Genomic DNA, 15,143 nt, shown 5'->3' on the forward strand with positions numbered 1-15,143 from the left:
GCCTCTATGCCCTCTCTCCCTCCTCACTCAGTTCAATCAAGGTATGTTGGGCTAAAGCGTTTGTTAGCTAGCTACTGCTAGTAATCTTACATTAGCTAACGAAACATAACAGTGGCTAGATTCCCCAAGTCTGCTTTTTGTATTAGAAGGAAACTTCACTGAGGAAGGTATTGTATTTTGGGATTTTTAATTTAGTAGATTGTTGTTCTGCACTTTGGACAGCAAATTATTTGAACCAAAAGCAATTAATTTGTTTACGTAAAGGCATTGTCTGCTGGTTTAGTTACTCTTCAGTACGCCCACCTTCAGTTTGCAACTCAAAATACTAGAGGGTCCAAACATGCCAGGCTAACATTGCTATGATGTAAGCAACACAGCTACTACTAATACAATTGATAGTGTGTGTGTTAGATTAGATGATCAAGCGTCAATAGTATATGCGACATAATTGCTACATCATTGAACCAAGAGGGACACCTTAAAACATTGTGGAACCGGCCAATAGATTCAGCCCCAGAATAAATATTTATTCAGATGCGGAAACAACCGTAAAAAAAAAGTGTTTTCCTCTTTAGACTTTTAAATAAGCATTAAAGAATCACTTGGCAGGGTGCGTCTCTCCAACACGTTGGCACAACATACATCACCAGCCCACTCTGAACACACACACACAGTCTATAACACACAAAAGGTCACTTAGTGCTCTCTTCCTCATGCACACACCACAAAGTGAAAACAAGTGGACTTCCTGTGCTGTGTCTGGGAGTGTGGTCACCAGAGCTGTGCTGTGTCTGGGAGTGTGGTCACCAGAGCTGTGCTGTGTCTGGGAGTGTGGTCACCAGAGCTGTGCTGTGTCTGGGAGTGTGGTCACCAGAGCTGTGCTGTGTCTGGGAGTGTGGTCACCAGAGCTGTGTCTGTGTCTGGGAGTGTGGTCACCAGAGCTGTGCTGTGTCTGGGAGTGTGGTCACCAGAGCTGTGCTGTGTCTGGGAGTGTGGTCACCAGAGCTGTGCTGTGTCTGGGAGTGTGGTCACCAGAGCTGTGCTGTGTCTGGGAGTGTGGTCACCAGAACTGGAGCGTGTCGAGCTTTTTAGCGCATCGAGCTGGTTAGCGTGTTCTCTCAGGGTGCTTAGCGTGGTTCACAGCATTACTCCCTCTGAGCTTTGGCCTCCACCACGGCTAGACTCTGATCCAGTCAGTCCTGGACCCTCCTGCTGCCTCTAATCCTGCTGCCTCTGCTCCAGTCCGTACTGGACGACCCTGCTGCCTCAGATCCCGCTGCCTCTAATCCTGCTGCCTCTGCTCCAGTCCGTACTGGACGACCCTGCTGCCTCTGATCCCGCTGCCTCGGTTCCTGCTGCCTCTGCTCCAGACATACGGGACGACCCTGCTGCCTCAAATTCTACTGCCTCTGCTCCAGACATACCGCATGACCCTGCTGCCTCAGATTCTGCTGCCTCAGATCCTGCTGCCTCTGCTCCAGTCCGTACTGGACGACCCTGCTGCCTCTGATCCCGCTGCCTCGGTTCCTGCTGCCTCTGCTCCAGACATACTGGACGACCCTGCTGCCTCAGATCCTGCTGCCTCAGATCCTGCTGCCTCAGATCCTGCTGCCTCAGATCCTGCTGCCTCTGCTCCAGACATACGGGACGACCCTGCTTTACTGTTCACTCTCAGAAAAAAAAGGTTATGTCCACGCTGTCTGTCGCTTCCTCAGTTACGTTGGTTTTACAGCAACAGTATGAATGATCTCTGCTCTATCACAGGCCTCAGACTGGCTCTGATCCCAGCTTGTTAACAGTTGTAAAGCTGTCTGTTTGAAACACACCCACATACACTCTCCATACCTCACACACACACTCGCCTTACCTCACACACACCGTGCACACTCCGTACTTTGAGTTTAGTTTTTTGTGCAAGCTAGTGCAAGTACGGACAGATTGTCTTTGGGAGGAGAGAGCAATATGGAGAGAGAGAGAGAGAGAGAGAGAGAGAGAGAGAGAGAGAGAGAGAGAGAGAGAGAGAAAGAAAGATAATTAAAGAATTAAAGACAGAATGAAAGAGAGAGAATCCAAATAGATAAATTGATGATAGATAGATAGACACAGAGAAACAGAGAAAGACAGACAGAGAGACAGAGTGAGAGAGAGAGAGAGAGAGAGAGAGAGAGAGAGAGAGAGAGAGAGAGAGAGAGAGAGACAGAGAGACAGACAGAGAGAGAGAGAGAGAGAGAGAGATTGCGTTAAACACTACGCATTTTGCCTGGAGTTGCCAGGCAACAATGGAGTTAGACCATTTCTGCTGTATTAAGAAGGAAGACGCTTTGTAATGCAGCTCATTATGACATGCTGAGTCAGGGCATAATACGAGTATTTTCATCCACACGTTTACAAATATAGCCTGTTTTGTTTTGTTAAATCCCTGTCTGGGGTGTAAACCAGACAGCTACAGTATGTGCTCCCTTTTTTAACGGAATCTGATTTGAGCATTTGTACGTTTGCTGTTTCAGCCCAATTACAGAAGACCCACGGACACACAAACTCCTGGACCCCCCCCCCCCACACACACACACACACACACACACACACACTTCTGGACCCCCGGACACACTCATGACAGGACAACAACATGGGAGACACTCAGCTTCTATGCTGAGAAGATGTAGTAAAAACTGATTTGTCTCAAATATATAATAAAAAGTAATTGTGAAATAATAACTGAAAACACTTAACATAACATCCATAAACACATGATTTATAGTATTTAAAAATGTATTGTGAATATTGATTTCTATATCATTTCTATGAGCTATGAATTTCTTTGTAGCTGATAAAATAATTATATTATCTTCTTCTGCTTAGGAGTGTGTGCGTGTGTGTATTAGTGTGCTAGTGAGTGAGTGAGTGAGTGAGTGAGTGAGTGAGTGAGTAAGTGAGTGTGTGTGTGTGTGTGTGTGTGTGTGTGTGTGTGTGCTAGTGAGTGAGTGAGTGAGTGAGTGAGTGAGTGAGTGAGTGAGTGAGTGAGTGAGTGAGTGAGTGTGCGTGTGTGTGTGTGTGTGTGAGAGTGAGTGAGTGAGTGAGTGAGTGTAAGTGAGTGAGTGAGTGAGTGAGTGAGAGTGAGTGAGTGAGTGGTACCAGCGTAACAAGGACAGTGTTTTAATATAAGACAGATGATAAAATGACAGGTGTTGGCACCCGTCTAATTAGGCTGATCTGCATAATTAACAATGATTAATTGTTGAGTGAGTTTGTGTCTGGGTCTCCTCAGGCATCTGTGCTGCTATGGTGTATTATGGGCTGGATGATGTGGTTTATATGCATGACTCTCCTTCTCCAACCTCTCCTCTACCTTCACCTGACCTTTACCACTCAGCAGAGACAACCAACGTGTCACTTTTCAATAAACTTTTTTAACATTTTAGAAAATCTCAATTTGATCTTCAAAATCTTATGAAGGGTTCAAGATACCTGGTTATTATAGGTTTACAAAACCTACTTCTGTTGAAATTCTGGAAATCTAGTATTTATAAATACTTGTTGAAAAACGGAACACATACTTTTTTCTCCCAGAGTTCAGGAATCCACGGTTTATAAAACCTACTGAACTCGTTTTAGGAGGAGGTTGAGAAACCTACTTTCGTCAGAGTTTAGGAAACTAATACGATGTTATTTAAAGGTTCAGAAAATCCGCTTTTGTCGCAGTTCAGGAAGGCTGCTTTGAAAAGCCAGCGTCGTGTAGGAAGCCAGTGAAAGGGATGACCTCATCAAGACATACACCTGAGATCCTCCAGGTGACCCAGATACACCAGCTTCGAGAACAGAGAGCTGTGTTCCTCGGGGTTCTAGAACGTCCGGAAATGTGCTCCGGAACGTTCTGGAACGATGGCGTGAGCCGCGGAGAAGGTCAGAGCCTGAACATAGACAAACATTCCTGGTAATAAAGCGACGAAAGCACAGATGGCACGGCCCTCCAGCCCCGCTGATGAAACACTGAGGACCGCCGCAGCTAAAAACATCACGCTGCTTCAGAGACAACACAGCAAAGTCTGACACATTCACAAGCTGGTGGTCTCACCACACCGTTCAACCCCCACAACACAATCTCAGAGAGGGAGGGATGGAGAGAGTGTGGGAGATGGAGAGATGGAGAGAGAGAGGGCTTTAGACAGTCTTAACCCCCCAGTATCCCGGCATGTCTGAAACCCGCACATGAAAAAAAAAACGTTTTTTTTTCCACAAACAAAAGAAACCAATGTTCTCCTTGCTGTGCTCCTACTCTGAGCTGTGTTCCTAATCTAAGATGTGCTCATAATATGAGATATGATCCCAATCTGAATTGTGTTCCTAATCTGAGATGTGCCCCTAATCTGAGGTGTGAGGACCATCCAGAGAGATACGTACCTCTGCTGAGCATCAGGTTAGAGCATCGTCAACTCTGCTTCCTCTGGGAGGCGGTCAGGGACCACACTGCTGCATCCACAGTCCTGGTCCTGGTGATGTTGCTACGGGAAATATCCGGAACTCCAGTCCCACGCTCGGTAAACAGCTACTCCATGTCTGTCCTCTGGTCCTGGAGGATGACAAGATCCTGCTGCTTCCTCAGAGGAGACGAGGAGACAGGAACCAGGATCCGGGAGAGGAACTTGGAACCAGGGGACAGGAACCAGGAGAGGAACCAGGAACCAGGCGAGGAACCAGGAGACAGGAAACACAAACCAGGAGAGGAACCAGGAAATTGGAACCAGGAGACAGGAACCAGGAGAGGAACCACGCGAGGAACAGGAGACAGGAAACACAAACCAGGAGGGGAAGCAGGAACCAGGAGACAGGAAACACAAACCAGGAGGGGAAGCAGGAACCAGGAGAGGAACTGGTCACACAATGTCAGGCTGAACTACCTGATAAAAAAAAACACAAAAGAAAATTAAATTAATAACACTATAATTAACATATATATGTGTATGTATCTATATATTGATATGCACATGTATTGGTGGCCCAACAGACCCAGACACATAACCTGAGACAGAAAGATCCACAGCCAAACTACAAGAACCAGGCGCCTTCCATAAATCACACACACGGAACAATCAACAGAGTCTTCCCAAGTAGTTTCACTGCTAAAAAAAGTTTTACACTGGAACACTGGGACATTTCACTTAGAGAGACAGAAAGAGAGAAAGAGAGAGGGAAAGAGAGAGTGAGAGAGAGATGGAGGGGGGGGGGGGGAAACTACTCCGCTCTTGCGAGAAATGTGTGTGTATGTGTTTTTTGAGAGAGAAAACAATGAATAAAGATGAAGGTGAGTGGAGGAGTGGAGAGCAGGCGGTGGCGTGGTGGTGTGTGATCATGACAGACTAGGAAAGTTGTAGATCAGGCAGACCGGAGCATGAATGGCTGGTCTGACAGAGCAGGGCTGCTGGCAGACCAAATTGGAAACAGCAAAACAAACATTCCCTAGGAACACTCCGCCTCCTCCCTCTCCTGCTACTCCCCCCCCCCCCCCCCGTACCCCCACACGCTCCCTCCTCCCCTCCTCTTCCTCACCCCCATCCCTCCTCCTCTCCAGTGAGACCTGTCTCAGGCAGTGCTTCTCCTCCTCCTCCTCCTCCTCCTCCTCCTCCTCCTCCTCCTCTCTCCCCAGTGTCTCAGATCGTGCTCCCCTCCTCCCCTCCGTCCTCCTCCTCTGCCCTCAGACCAGACCACACAGACGGGTGGGGGCACGCCACCACAGGAGGAGAGGAACAACAGAAAGGCCCAGAACGGAGGAAAGACGGCAAAAGATAGATAGAATGTGTTTGTGTGTGTGTGTGTGTGTGCGTGAGAGAGAGAGAGAGAGAGAGAGAGAGAGAGAGAGAGAGAGAGAGACAGACAGACAGACAGACAGACAGACAGACAGACAGAGAGACACGGGAGAGAGAGAGAGAGAGAGAGAGAGAGAGAGAGAGAGAGAGAGAGAGAGGAACATTCTGATAGACAGATGTGGAGAACCAAAATGAGCAGTGGGCAGACTGACTCATGGAGATACAGAGAAGACTTTCTATCACTAACATCTCGCTTTACACACACACTCACAGTCTCCAACTCTACCAAAACCACCCTTCTCTATAGGGGCCCTGCTCGTAACTAATTCCATATAGGAATACAGTATATTTATATACTTCATAACTGTCCAACTCTATATTATAGAACTGTCAAACTATATCATAGAACCGTCCAACTGAACATACTCTGTCTATTTACTCTGCCTTATTCAATCTCAAATGTTATGACTATCATAACTCTATAACATAAAACTGTCTTAAAACTGTCTCATAATAATATGTTATTATATATGCCACCTCTAAATTATATTAATACTATCTGATGCTTACTAATACTAACAATATTATCTAGATCTAAAAAGCGCTGTCCAAATTTCTACTCCCTTAAAATTACGAAAATATTTGTTCTCTTTAAGTCTGTAAAACGATAAATCTATATTCCTTTTCAACTCAAAGTGTTTTGATTAACTCAATGTACTTTAAAATACTTTAATGCCTTAATTTGTATTCATATGGTTGTATTTTAGTATAGTACATTATAATATAGAATTATTTTATACAGTATCAAGAAACGATCTACATTTTTGCTATTAATATTCCGATTCAATCTGTAGAATCTTTCAAACCTCTACTTTGCAATCTAAAGTTTAAACATATACATATAGAAACACATCTTCATTCATATACATATTGTAAATATATATATATATATATATATATATATAAATATGTATATATATATATATATTGTAATAGGCTTTACTAACTTGCCATGGCAGTTATACTGTTAGCTCAGCTTAAAAGTGTTTGTTTGTTTGTTTGTATCTTATTTTTTGCCTGAAACCAGACTTGCAAAATCTCTAATTGGACCAAACAGAAGTGTTTGGGTGTGGCTAATAAACGGATCTGAAGGAAACCAAATGTCACAGAGTGGTTTCCTTTGTCACACTTATGCATCTACAACTTGATGAACTTGAATTACATGGCTATTTCTGAGCTCGTTCGCGTTTGTGGCAACGTTAGAAAACCCTGGACATCTTCTCCACCGGACTAAGGACAGTATTAGGGAGGGCGGTATGGTTGCACAGTTACGAGTGGCTGAAGCACTGGGACTCAGGAGTGCAGGTGATATCGCACTGTTATTGTCACTCTGCAGCAGTGCAGGTGATATCACACTGTTACTGCAACTCTGCAGGTGATATCACGCTGTTACTGTCACTCTGCAGGTGATATCACACTGTTACTGCAACTCTGCAGCAGTGCAGGTGATATCACATTGTTACTGTCACTCTGCAGGTGATATCACACTGTTACTGCAACTCTGCAGGTGATATCACACTGTTACTGCAACTCTGCAGCAGTGCAGGTGATATTACACTGTTACTGTCACTCTGCAGGAGTGCAGGTGATATCACACTGTTACTGCAACTCTACTGTCTTTATACTACCTCTGCTTATGAGCCTCTTTCTATGAAAGCTATATATGAAGTCATTAGGGTTAGGGACCCTAATGTGGCGAAGAGTATGTGGCAAAGTAGCTCCCATGTCGGGCTTCATCCTAACCTTCAACCCACCCCTCCTAACCTGAACACAGCCTTAACCTCAACCATCCCAACCCTAACCCTAACATAGGCTCATCCTTACCCCTCCTAACCGTACATGTATACCCACCTGACCCTGAACCACTCATAAAAAAAAACTACAGTATACATGCACGCGCAACACACCACACGCACACCCACGACACCCGCATTCACACTTACAGTAACACACAGACACACCACAACAAACACGTCTGTCTGACATGCCCCATAACTTTTACCTGCGTGTAGTGGATCGCAGAGCAGACCCTCACACACACCCCTACCCCCTCACACACACCCAGACTGGCTACACCCCCATCCCCACAAACACACACAAGTGGTGTTCCACCAGACAAACACAGGTCCTATTTTACCCAGATATGGAAAACAAGACGAGCGCTTGCCAGGGTGACCCGGGGCGTTATTATAAGTTTAACAGCAACCAATTACTTGCCGTGTGTGTCCTGTCTAGGTAAACGCAGGCTTACGTCAGCCAGGCTAAGAAAACCCTGCATTTCCTGCCTCTCCAGGCCTGGCTGGCTGGCCAGAGTGAGGGGTGGGGTGGGGGTTGGGGGGGGTAAGGAGTCTAGCCGCTCCAGCAGGAGTATTGACTGGAACGCTCTAAACACACTGAGACATTATATTCCGCCCGGCACCTTTCCTCTCGCATGAAAAACACTTTTCTCGAGAGTGAGATCATGTGGAATAAGAATCGACTGTTCTACATGTAGAGAGTTCATATGGAGATGGGTCGTGTAAAGAGTGAATATAGAGTGATTATGTAAAGCAAGAGTGATCATGTACCGAGATTGTGTCGGGTGAATATAAAAAGTGACCATGTCGAGAGTGATCAAGTAGAGAGAGATTGTGTGGAGGGTGAAAATAGATAGTGAATTAAGAGAGTGATCATGCAGGGAGTGATCATGTGGAAGGTGAATAAAGATAGTGACCGTGTCGAGCGAATGTAGAGTGATCGTGTAAAAAGTGAATGCAGTGAGTTCAGTGACTGATGAGTGCTGACGGTGTTCTCGAGTCACTTGAATCACCAAATAAATCAAGGTTAGGAGCTGTGTTGATCGTCGCCATGTTGCTGTTACGGCGGCGACGGCGTTATCTCCCGGGCGTCTATCTCTCAGATCAGACGTCCACAAACCAAGGAGGAACCCCCCCCCCCCCACCACCACCACCCTCCCCCTCCTCTCCTCCCCCCACCGCCACCTCCTCTCTCCTCCCCCCGCCCCCCTTTCCACCTTTGTCTCACACAGGCTCCTCAGCAGCAACACCTACATGGGGAATCTCTCCACTACAAAGACACACAAAGTGAGGGGCCGTCCTCGCACCCCTAACCCCCCCACACACCCTCCCCCGTGTAACCCCCAACCCCCACTGCCCCCGCCCCCCAGAAAGTGGCGACGGGCTTCTAAAGCCATGTAGAACAAATGCTGACCCCCACTGCTGCCTCTTTCTCCCAACCGGCCAGACCCAAATCAGCTTGTCAGCCGTAGCGCTTCTGGCTATACAGGCCTGATCTTTCACCCTCAGCCACCGAGCTCACAGATGTGGGGGCCTATTTACATTTCAAATATACCTAGAGCTATTCACACACTTCAAACGGAGCAGGCTGCCCCTCAAGCTTTCTCGCTCGCCACAATGGCCTGGGAGCAATAACACGTCTTAAAAGCATGGTCCCAGAGACAAAAAACGTGGTATAAACTCTTGATTTAGTACGTGTTGAATGTGGATGTGGGATGAATGTGTCGGACGTGTTTGCCAGCGTGTTTGTAAAAGTTGCTAGCGTTGTTGGTCTGGGTTGGAACGGCGTCTGACGTCCTGAAAGAGTTCCTGACAGGAGTTTTTTTTTTCCGAGAAGCAGATGGTCTAGACATGCATGCTGAGGAGGCTATAGCGCTCTCCGCCGCACACCAGAAGATGAGACGGACAGAATCCCAGTCAGGTACCGTGGAAAAAACACAACAACGTCCGCGGTCAAGGCTGAGCCCCAGCGCACTCCCTCACTACTCCAGTCTCGGTGTCGAGGAGGAAGTTATGTCTGATTATTTGGTTCTTCAGCTTCTCCCTGACAGCATAGACCCTGAGGTTGTAGGCGGGCAGGTTGTGCTGGGTTTCTAACCCCTAGGCCCGTGAAGTTCTGCTGTCGGCCCAGACGGGTCCAGCAGCCCACTGGAACCAAACTACTCATGGAATGACGCTGTGGAGAGTTAGGGCTACGGTGGTCGTTTGGATTTCCTTTCTTTTGAGGCGTTTCACAAACCATAAATCGCCACATAAAACACTGTTTTTGTTTTTAATATATAATATTCAACACATATATACGGGGACATATGAATCTATGTTTAGAACTATCTATAGACATATATTTAGACTAAATGTTTATGTTCTTAGAAAGCTCCAAATAAGTTGGCCTATAATTCAAATAAACAATATTTTTTGCAAATTGGTTTGCAACAATTAACTGCGTTATAACATTGTAACTTGCTAGTTAACTTGCCGTTTGACATGTGGTAACCTTTTAAACACAGTTTGACATGCCTTCCACAGTAGCAGCCGAGCAGAGGACTAACTACGGCCCGTACGTTTAACAATCTCACACTGACACTATCATCTGGAAAATATATACTACATGATAATAAAAAATATACTATATGATAATAAAACATCTACTATATGATAATAAAACATCTACTACATGACAATAAAATGTCTGATTTGGAAATAAAATATATTACATCCTACAGGTTAACAAATAAACTTTTTTTGTATTTTTGTTGGTCAGTGACAGATTATCACCCTATGTCTAGTTTAGTTTGAAACTATTCAAGTTTCCAAAGTTCAGTCGTCATGCATTGAGCGGCGAATAGCGGACACACTTTCCAGTGTTGCCTGATCATTTTAACTTGCTTACCGTTGCATTTACTGACAAGGATGAAGAAGTGAAAATACCAGAGCAAAGTTACCAAAACAAAACTGCGTTGCACTTAGAAGTTATTCTCGGTCCCGGTCTTTGTTACAAACATGATATATTGAGAGGAGAACCATGCATAAAGCAAAGTTCTGTAGAGAACGGAATGAATAGAGTATTCGTGAAAAGTTTAAGATAGAGGAGCCTTCGAACTAACCTCGCGGACTCTTATTGTACCGAGCTGAATACTCGCTACTCCTCACTGTGTTGCCATGCCTACGCGTTTTCTTATCTTTGAGGAACATCAGACACACACAAAAAAGTTTTAGAACTTCCGAGGGAAACAACTTGGTTACTGGCGTGTTTGTCTTCCACGACAATAACACAGCGCTGGGAAAGTTGACGAAAAGTTACAAATTAATTTAGAACTTTACATGCAATCCCTACCACGCGCTCTCATAGCGAACAATGAACACAGAGGCACGCGATGCGCCAAATAAAATCTTCACCTTATTCTAAAGTGCCCGAAACATTAACCCACACAAATATTCATCACAGACGTTTACCTACTCTAAAGACGCAACCTGTTTGATATAAAACATTTACTAATCTTTCGGCGCCCGCGAATAAAAACAGGCAGTTCTATTCAATGAAAATGTGAGAAAAGTACAAGTAACCAACCTACGTGACACACGTTTCTCCCTCCTCGTCTCACTACGGGATTGCTAATCCAACTCGACCACTGTTTCTACCAAGTAGCTCATTTCTATTTCTTGTGCGTTTGACCCAACTAAACCTAAACGCCATGTGTAATCCGACTAGCCTGCCGTTTTTTTTCACTGCAAAGTGCCTCTCAACTGATTCACCAAATCCCTTCGCGCTCCCATTACATAACATTTGCTATAAGCGATCAGCATTCTCCGACAGTCCTACTGGAAATCCACATCTATTCTATCTCTGTTGTAGTCGTAACGTGCATCGATTCGCTTTTTCCTTACCTGTTGATTAAAAAGCATTTTTTTGCAGCCTGAAAGATGGTGGAGCTTTTGGCTTAAGCCGTGAACCGTCTTTGTGTTGTTTGTTTGTTGATCTCGGTGTGTTATTTTCTTATTTGTCAAAGGGGGTACCAGATTTCGAATACCGCCTGTGCGCGCGGAGTAGTGGTGCGTGTGTATATCTGTACGGCGGGGTCTGGATGGAGAAAAGGAGTTAGCAGCGATCTCGGTTCTTTATCAGAAATGTTATCGTTTGACAGGACCCGAGACTCCGGGCATTACGTCAATTTCAAGACACCAACACTATTAATATCAAGAAGCCCTTGCGGAGAAAGCGCCACCCCAGCCCGGACGTTCTTAAAGAGACAGCGGCAAGACTTGGTGGAACCGAGCAGCAAGCGGAGGTCACAGTAGGAGAAATCACAGCTTGTGCATACTACGGAGATTAGTAATTACCGTCTGATACCCTTCGGATAATATCCCCGCCTTATCTCATATTCTGCACTGATTACACACGCGGTTCCGCCACCAGTAGGCCCCTTGCTTGTACGTCATGTTGTAGTGTCAGGGCTAGTTAATAGTTCTGCAATATTGATATCATGTTGTAGCTTATGGGCTGGCAGTTGATAGTTCTGTAATATTGATATCATGTTGTACAGTAAGGGCTTGTTAATAGTTATGTAATATTAATTGTAGTGTGGTTCTTGTAGCCTAATATGTAATATTTATATTTTATTGTAGTGTAATGTCTAGTTAATAGTTCTGTAATATGTATATCCTACTATGTTGTATAATGTAGTGTAATGTAGCCTATAGTTAATAGTTCTGTAATATGTCTTTTGAGTTTTGGGGTGAGTGCTTGTTACCAGTAATATTTTTCATTGTATATTATCATTGTCATAGCTGTCAAGGGTGAACGAGGATCAGTATTTGGGGTCATCTGTTTGAGTTTACTACAATTCTTCTTACTCCATAAGTAGTGACTGTGTGTGTGGGTGTGTGGGTGTGTGTTTGTGTGTGTGTGTGTGTGTGTTTGTTTGTTTGTGTTTGTGTGTGTCATACGCTATTCCATGTGTGTATGACAGTTGTAGAAGGTAAGGTTATGAGTCTAGGAATAAACCTCGGATTCCTCCGCAGTGTAGTTTCCTTTTCAACAAACCCAAAGTCAAAACCCACATCCTCCCTCTCACGTTAATCATCTCCAACCATCTCCTACTCTCTCTCCTTTTTCCTCTCTACTCTCCTACACCCTCTCTCCTACACCCTCTCTACTCTCCTACACCCTCTCTACTCTCCTACACCCTCTCTACTCTCCTAACCCTCTCTACTCTCCTACACCATCTCTACTCTCCTACACCCTCTCTACTCTCCTAACCCTCTCTACTCTCCTACACCCTCTCTACTACACCCTCTCTACTCTCCTACACCCTCTCTACTCTCCTAACCCTCTCTACTCTCCTACACCCTCTCTACTACACCCTCTCTACTCTCCTACACCCTCTCTACTCTCCTAACCCTCTCTACTCTCCTACACCATCTCTACTCTCCTACACCCTCTCTACTCTCCTACACCCTCTCTACTCTCCTACACCCTCTCTACTCTCCTAACCCTCTCTACTCTCCTACACCCTCTCTACTCTCCTACACCCTCTCTACTCTCCTACACCCTCTCTACTCTCCTACACCCTCTCTACTCTCCTAACCCTCTCTACTCTCCTACACCCTCTCTACTCTCCTAACCCTCTCTACTCTACTACACCCTCTCTACTCTCCTACACCCTCTCTACTCTACTAACCCTCTCTACTCTCCTACACCCTCTCTACTCTCCTAACCCTCTCTACTCTCCTTCACCCTCTCTACTCTCCTACACCCTCTCTACTCTCCTAACCCTCTCTACTCTACTAACCCACTCTAGTCTCCTAACCCTCTCTACTCTCCTACACCATCTCTATTTTCCTACACCCTCTCTACTCTCCTACACCCTCTCTACTCTCCTAACCCTCTCTACTCTCCTACACCCTCTCTACTCTCCTAACCCTCTCTACTCTCCTACACCATCTCTATTTTCCTACACCCTCTCTACTCTCCTACACCCTCTCTACTCTCCTAACCCTCTCTACTCTCCTAACCCTCTCTACTCTCCTACACCCTCTCTACTCTCCTACACCCTCTCTACTCTCCTAACCCTCTCTACTCTACTAACCCACTCTACTCTCCTAACCCTCTCTACTCTCCTAACCCTCTCTACTCTCCTAACCCTCTCTACTCTCCTACACCCTCTCTACTCTCCTACACCCTCTCTACTCTCCTACACCCTCTCTACTCTACTAACCCTCTCTACTCTCCTACACCCTCTCTACTCTCCTACACCCTCTCTACTCTCCTACACCCTCTCTACTCTCCTACACCATCTCTACTCTCCTACACCCTCTCTACTCTCCTAACCCTCTCTACTCTCCTACACCCTCTCTACTACACCCTCTTTACTCTCCTAACCTTCTCTCCTACGCCCTCTCTACTCTTCTACACTCTCTCACTCATAGTCTCTTCCACTCTCTCCTATTTTATATCCTGCTCCCCTTTCCTACACTCATGCCTACTCTCTTGTTCCCTCTCCTACACCACTAGTGGACTCAACAAAAACAAAAGCTTTGATTTGATTTTCATATTTTCTGTTTTGAATCTTACATTCCCTCAGGATGTTGCTTATCGTGGAACCACAGGCGTCGTGAGACCACATCTCCTACGTTCTGTCTAACAGAAACAAGCTGGTCGCACAGCAAATTTCTGCTCCTTTGTTTTAAAGATTCTTGTATTACACTATATATATATGTTTATGTATATATATATATATATATATATATATATATATATATATATATATATATATATATATATATATATATATATATATATATATATATATATATATATATGCATGCATACTCATGTATGTATGTATAAATATACAATGTTACTGTGTGTGTGTGTGAATGCCCACTTGTTTGGAATCCACTCGTTTTTCAGACGCTTTCACACAATTTGATGTATTTGTATGTGTATTTTGAGCTAAATGTTTCCACAAGTTTGTTTGCCGTGAGCTGCTGGTGCACAAAAGCGGATTTAGAATTCCATCATCTGGCAGCAGCCAAGCGATCGCAGAACGAGAGTAACGATTACTCCACGCTCTGAGACAATGAGCGAGCTATGCCGAAGAAATCACTGGGCAAAGTTTTTCCACAGACTTTCCATATTTTTCTGTTTTTCTCTGGGTTTCGTGAGGGAATATGAGATGGGAGATTCCATATGGGTGTTTTCCTCAGTATTGTGAAGTCGTAATTCTGTGAATTTAAAACCCATGGCCTCCATGTATTTTCATGACAGATAGTGTCTTCATATATCTCAACATTAGTCAATTATTCTCTCAAAAAATGTTCATCCTAAATACACATTGGCCATATATAAGCACTACACTTTCCTAATCTGTGTGTCTCTCTCTCAGTATTTCTCTCTCACTATTTCGGTCTGTATCTCTCTTTACATTGCTTACTCCCTCTCTTTCTCTGCATCTCTCTTCACCAGCTGGGTCTAGAGTAGGATGGG

The 15,143-nt window shown here is 44.9% G+C and overlaps 1 protein-coding gene across 1 annotated transcript in view; it reads right to left on the reverse strand.

Annotated features, from left to right (window-relative positions):
* trps1 (trichorhinophalangeal syndrome I) overlaps positions 1–12,069 on the reverse strand; it is a 56,738-nt gene extending 44,669 nt beyond the window's left edge. The window contains exons 1-2 of the mRNA XM_084695947.1: positions 11,543–12,069; positions 4,399–4,895 (exon numbers count right to left, since the gene is read on the reverse strand). Of these exons, the coding sequence (XP_084552073.1) occupies positions 4,399–4,411 (13 nt within the window). The 5' untranslated portion in view covers positions 4,412–4,895; positions 11,543–12,069. The remainder of the gene's footprint in view (positions 1–4,398; positions 4,896–11,542) is intronic.
* Between the last annotated feature and the right edge of the window lie 3,074 nt (positions 12,070–15,143).

The sequence above is a fragment of the Hypomesus nipponensis genome, chromosome 4 (genome assembly GCF_054491055.1).
Source record: "Hypomesus nipponensis isolate SF chromosome 4, ASM5449105v1, whole genome shotgun sequence".
In the NCBI taxonomy this organism is placed as follows: Eukaryota; Metazoa; Chordata; class Actinopteri; order Osmeriformes; family Osmeridae; genus Hypomesus; species Hypomesus nipponensis.